Below are 6,219 nucleotides of genomic sequence, written 5' to 3' on the forward strand. Positions count from 1 at the left end.
GGAATAGCTCCCGGAGGTTATTTTGTTATTTGGTGATTTTGTGATACCATTGAGTCTTTAGAGAAGTCTCACTGTTAAGAGAGGACAAAGATGGCAAAGATGTTGTTTAGTGCTAATCATATTTATCTTGCCACCAACAAGCCCCAAAGAAACTACGTCGGAAGTGGAGAATTGCTAAGTCTAAAGATTCAAGTTCAACTTTCAAGGTAGGCTAGACATTCTGGGGTTGCAAGTCCTGACAGTTTAGATGTACACCAGAATGACTAGGATCGATCCAAGGAGACCGATGGTTTGCGATAGTGTACTACCTTTACTTGGAGCCGCTCGGTTTCTAGGTCGTGCTATCTGGCGTGATTACCTAGATTGTCCAAGGCCTGACATGTTGAGATAGGGTTTGGTTGGGGTGAAGCCCCAACCGGACCATCCAGCTCTCTATCTAGCCTTTGCCCCCAAGTAGTTTGGTTACTATCCCAGGCTGTCTGGCATCCTGTTTCACTTGAGCATTTTGAATGCATTTACTAGTTTGAATCCCTAGTAATAGGGGTTCATGGGCCATCTAGGCTAATTATCCCGAACCGTCTGGATGTGATTCTGCTAAAAGACGATTGTTTTTTTTACTTAGTTATATATATCGGAGTTGACTACCCGTGCAAGCAAAACTTCAGATTTAGGACCATTGCTATTCTCCACTATTCCTTGGCCCCATTTGAGCTATTCTCTTGGATTGGAAGAGAGAGATTTGAGAGGGTGTCTAGAGGTAAGTTAAGCCAAGCTGAGATCCAAGCTTTTCCCCTCCTTTGACCAAAAGATTTTAGCATTTGAGCTAATTTCCAAGCCTCTTGATCTTATTGCTCTTGGAGGTTGGAGATTCCTAGGAGGTTGGTGTCACTCGTGAGCTTCCAAGTTGTGGATTGCCCCAAAGTTTGTGAAGGTTGGAAGTCACCTTAAGACTCACCCTAATTGGTTGAGCTCGGGCTTTGTTGGACGAGGCTTAGGGAGAAGAAGACGAGACTTGGTATCGCACAATGCCTTGTTTGCTCTCCACCTCTCAAACGGAGTTTGCGTCCCTCCAAGGACGTGAACTTCAAGTGACATCTTCGTCTCCATGTCCACTTTGGTTATCCTTTTCCTAGCTCCTATTATTGTTTGGAGTAATTTAGCTTGCTAGATTGCTTATCGTACATGGTGTTTCACTTACTTATATTTCTAGAGAACTCATAATTCTACAATCCCTAAAATCCACTAAGGAAAGATAAAAATTTGTAGTTGCTTCACTCCCCTCCAGTTTACATCTTTGATCCTTTGTCATCCTAATGTGGCTATTGTGGAAAAGGCCGAAGTTCATGGGTGTTTATTTCCTATGTGTAGACTCCTGATTTGGTGTAATTGTTATCAAGAACTTTGGTCTAAATTGATGGCAGCGGCGGTGATGTTGACGTCGGGTTTGTTTTGGTTAGTGGTTCTCCTATTTTCATAAATATTGTACTTTTGATGGTCTATACTAATGGTTTGGCAATGAAAATCATGGTCCAATATTCGGGCTGCAACGAGTTCAACTAATTTATGTTGCCACTTGTTAGGATGGTTGACTCATGTGGCTCTTAGAAATCTTTGATGACATACAAGTATGATATTTGGACTTCTACAACCTTTTCAATGGATGCTCAGAGGAATTTTAAGATGCAAAGGGCAAAGTTGGAGACCGCGACTTTGGAGACCAGAAAAATTTGGAATGACTTCGTCTGGGGCCATCATCCTCTCCACATCGCAATCATCATGCTACCGTGCAACCTTAACCTAAAAGATGGTCCCACCCTATCTCCATAACCTAGCTCCTCCTCTATGCAAGCAGTCATAATCCAAAGAATAGGTGGAAGATATGGACAAGAACGAAAGTGAATATCATATGAGTTGAAAACGAGTCCAAAGGATGGCAGTTGATCAATGCACACTAGTATATCAGATTTAATGGTTCTCTCAGTGTATTAGGATGATAGTGAAGGATGGTGCGATGATGTATATATCATGTCTTGCTTGCCCTCTTCAAGGTGAAAGTTATCCCTTGTTTGACAAGAACATCGTGTATCACACATTACCACACTCGTCAGTGGCGGAGACAGGCCTGGGGAAACTATGGCTATAGCCCTAGGCCTAGCAACAACTTCCCTTATAATTCCTTCATACAAAGTATAGAAAATCACAGAAATTTATTAGTCAACATAGTGTAGCCCCAAGCTTAACATGCTGCTAGCTCCGCCACTAACACTCGTGATGGTGTTTTGGTGATTACATCATGAATTAGGTTAATCTATTTTTCTTTTTTACTTTTACTTCGATACACATTCGGTCTTATGGTCGATGACCCTCATATTCTTTTGCCTATTGGCCACATACCCAATTCGATACTATGGGATACAAGACAAGCATGCCACAAACAAATCTCACAAAGAAAACGATGATGTCAATTCAAATGCATATCTGACCGATATATGTCATTTTAAACGATGTATGTTCTCGATGTAATGTTAGGAGAGAGAACACTTGTAAGTAGGGGATCTACCTTAATAAAGAGGCTCACATCGATGATTGACCCTCAAACCCCCTCATACACTGACAAAGGATGGGGTAGTGCCATTTCATTTGGGATAACCCTTTATAACTCCTTGCACCCATATCCTTAAGGTGTAAATTGTAAGGCATAGATTGAGGGGCTTGGGATCATAATTGTGCATCTACATAAGGTCCTACAAGACTCACAAATTAACACATGAACTATGGCAAGGATAACATATAAGAGGGGTCGCATCCTAACAAGGGGCATATGAGCATATTCAACAATCCACACTGACTGAATAGTTGTCGTGCAGTAAGAGGGAATGTTCTTGATTGTCCAGACAAGGATGTCATGGTTGGGCATGCTTGCCCCCCTGTTGGGGTATGAGGGATCAAGGATGCCATGGTTGGGCATGCTCTAAGATAAGCGAAACTGGTGAGAGAATCCTTAGCGAAACGCTTGGGATCTCAACATGGCCAAGAATAGACACGAATACACAAACTTGGGAGGGACATGCATGAACCCTATGTCAAGGATTAGACCTAATCCACACCGCTCAGAGCTTATGAACGTCGTCATGTGTGTAGTTGTGCATGTATGTGTAGATCTTTATTTTGTAGAGAGTGGGTGCTGAACTCATTTTTTGTTATCGTTTTGACATGACCTTTGCGCTAATAAAACTCATTTGATAAAGCAATGCAAGTCTTGACTAGGTGTAGGTGGTGATTTGGTGTGTGTTAGGGTTCTTCTAATCCCCTATTAACTGTTAGTTATGTGTTTCATTAACATAATTGCTCCATATAAATAAAAGTATTTTTCTATATGGGAAGTTTCGTGGCTCTAAGACCACCGGATTGGGCAAATTCGACCCCCTAAACGTTCGCGGACGTGTGCATGCGCCTGCAGACAGCGCCGACCAGCCCTCATCTGTCCTCCCAGACAACCATACCCCACATATTCATGCAAAACCATGAACCTCCATCACATATATAACATCACTTTATCACCAATTCAACAATTCGGCAAAGCAAATAAATCAACACATGCCAAAATAAAATTTAACCACTCATAGATAGGCGATACAAGAATGAATCATTCTCCTCTCTCTTTGCGGGTTGATCTCCTTTTTCTTCATGTGTAGCCCCTTCTTGCTTTCCTCGTTCAAGAGGCTAGCGTCATGCAATATGATCCTCGGATCCTCGGTGCCCCTTGCAAGCTTCAACCTCTCTTTGTCGAGCTCAGTTGTTTGTATTGTCTTCTTCTTTTTAAGCTCCTATTTTGCACATTTCTCTTGCTTCCCCAAATCTATCTTCCCCCTCTCAATGCTCATCTTATCTTTCACCCTCTCCCGGTCGAACAACATCATCTCCCTTTGAACATCCAAGAAGATATTGTACCTCGCCCCTTTTGCTCCTCTTGGGCGTAAAAAATGCCCATCACGGACATTTTGATTGTCGCACTGTCACACGTGGCCCTCCCCTTCTTCTACTTGTTTCCCACCACCTGCCAATTCGTCTTTGGCATGGTTCCTTTTCCGTCCGCTTCTCCACTTTGCTGATCATCGTTAACCAGCCCAATAGATTGTTGGGAGCTTGAGCCATTGTTTTTATTCAACTCCTTGGTGAGGTTTTCAAGCTCTGTAATGGCGAGTTGCCACTTAGGTTTCACATTCAATTTCAACCAACAACGGGGCAAAGTGAATGGCTTGCCCTTGGTTTGGTTGTACAAATTGGATATATGCTTGTGGACAACCAAGATTCACACAACAACACATCTTCATGGCTTGTGAATGCCGAGCCTCTTGCCTTTGCTACCTTTTTATTTTAGTGCGTGATATTTGCACAACATCAAGGAATTGGTATCACCCAAACCATAATGCATAGGCTCTTGACCATCATTTACCATGTTGATAAAAAAATATGCATCACATTAAAATACCATTCCTAAATTGATCCAATGGTATGTGCAACAAACAAAGCAAGCAATACAATGGCATATGGGGCAAATTGTACCATGTCTTGGTTGACTACTTCATCGAACAACACGTGGGCATGCCCGATGTTGGCTTTATCCGCTGCCTTTGGAGTTGCACTGAGCAGTACACCGTGTCCGCAATGGCATCTTCCAACGTCCAGCCATCCAAGATGGCCCATTCGGATGTTGGAACGGAGTTGGGAACGCCAGACAACTTGTTCCCTCTCGCGAGTAGGTAGGATGACGCGGAGGCAATCGCAAGACCAGACGCGCCTAAGTCCATCTCTATGACCTCTTTCTCCGTAGGTTCCTTCTTTGTAGCTTCTCAGACGCGCTGCCAAGAGCATCGCTTCCTCTGGGAGATGTTCTCCGCCTTGCAAGCAGCGACAGTCGGGAGCGCCACAAACTTCGCCGAGCTATCATCCATGGCGGCGGTGGGAACCAAGGCCCTTAGTGTCGAGGTCGGACAACTAGCGAGGACGACGACGCAGATGGAGAGCAAGGGTGGGGGGAGGGCGACAGCTTAGACGAGGGAAATGGAGCACAGTCGTGTGCGTAGTGTGGTTGATTTGGTGGACTTGATCAATTTCGAGCGAATTTGGGGTAGGTCCGACCTGTCGTACGTGTCGGACGTTCCATATCCCACCCGCATATGGGTTAGATTTGAGAGATGCCGGACAACCCGAACATTTGGGCTGTCTTTCAGGGATCCGATTGGATGACGTTTTTCGGTCCGGGCAATGACCGGGTTATCCGCACGTTCGAGAGTGAGTGTCCGGTTGTAGATGCTCCACCAGCTCATTTGCTTTAAGTGACCAGTAGAATACTGAAACAACAGGAGTAGAAAATGATTGGAAGCCCATCAAGAACCTTTTCAATATGAACAGGCGGAGGCAATCACAGGAAACACGTGGAAGGTGGACTACACATGATTCCATGTATTCGGCCACGACCTCGCCATGACCATCGTTGGACCTTGAACAGAGAACAACACCGTCGCCGTCGATGCACACATGCCACAACACGATAGATATGTTAGTTAAATGAGAGATCCCAATAGTGCTACCACAACATCGACTAAAATAACACGTTGTCATATTCAACACACAGTTGCTGACACTAGCACCAGCAACTCGTCGAGCAGCCGAAACTTCAGCGAAAGCGTGTGCAAGTGTCGCTAGAAGACTACGGTCCAGGCCCGGTCCGTACTCGTTTAAGAAGTCTCTACTCGTCGTCTGCCGTTCAAGCATTTTACCGTGGACAGCATGTTCCCCGGTCGCTGGCTACGTGGCTCTGCTTCTGGTTCACCGTTCACACTGGCAGGATTCTCTTGTTCAATGCAATCTACTCGTCATTGAAATTTTCCTCTCTTTGGTTTCCCATCTGGGAGAAATCTTTGATTCTAGATGCATGTCTTCAGCCTGCATATATAATAATACTATGTCAGATGAGTAGTTATGGTATGAGAATAATATTGTTTTTGGCACATGGCCTTTCTAGCAGATGTTTTGCATTTATTATTATGAACTGTCCTCATGGATGCTTAAGCTCCAAATACCTCTGTTTAACTTGGAATCCTGCTAATTTTTTTCCAGAATGTCCTAAATTATACATAAATTTAAAATATCTAAATCATCATTTTAGATTGCATTCTTGTTGGCCCTAATCCCAAGCCCGAGCTTAGCCTGCCC

General features: G+C 44.0%; 1 protein-coding gene across 3 annotated transcripts in view; it reads left to right on the forward strand.

Moving 5' to 3' along the window:
• Positions 1–6,213, forward strand: part of LOC119311760 — an 8,671-nt gene extending 2,458 nt beyond the window's left edge. Inside the window, exons 4-5 of one of the 3 annotated variants that reach the window (XM_037587459.1) lie at positions 1,334–1,452; positions 1,581–6,213. In XM_037587459.1, the coding sequence (XP_037443356.1) occupies positions 1,334–1,452; positions 1,581–1,605 (144 nt within the window). In that variant the 3' untranslated portion in view covers positions 1,606–6,213. Of the gene's footprint in view, positions 1–1,333 lie in introns of all 3 variants that reach the window. The other 2 variants (XM_037587460.1, XM_037587461.1) reach the window with 2 other exon arrangements.
• Positions 6,214–6,219: the final 6 nt, after the last annotated feature.

Source organism: Triticum dicoccoides, chromosome 5B (assembly GCF_002162155.2).
Source record: "Triticum dicoccoides isolate Atlit2015 ecotype Zavitan chromosome 5B, WEW_v2.0, whole genome shotgun sequence".
NCBI lineage: Eukaryota > Viridiplantae > Streptophyta > Magnoliopsida > Poales > Poaceae > Triticum > Triticum dicoccoides.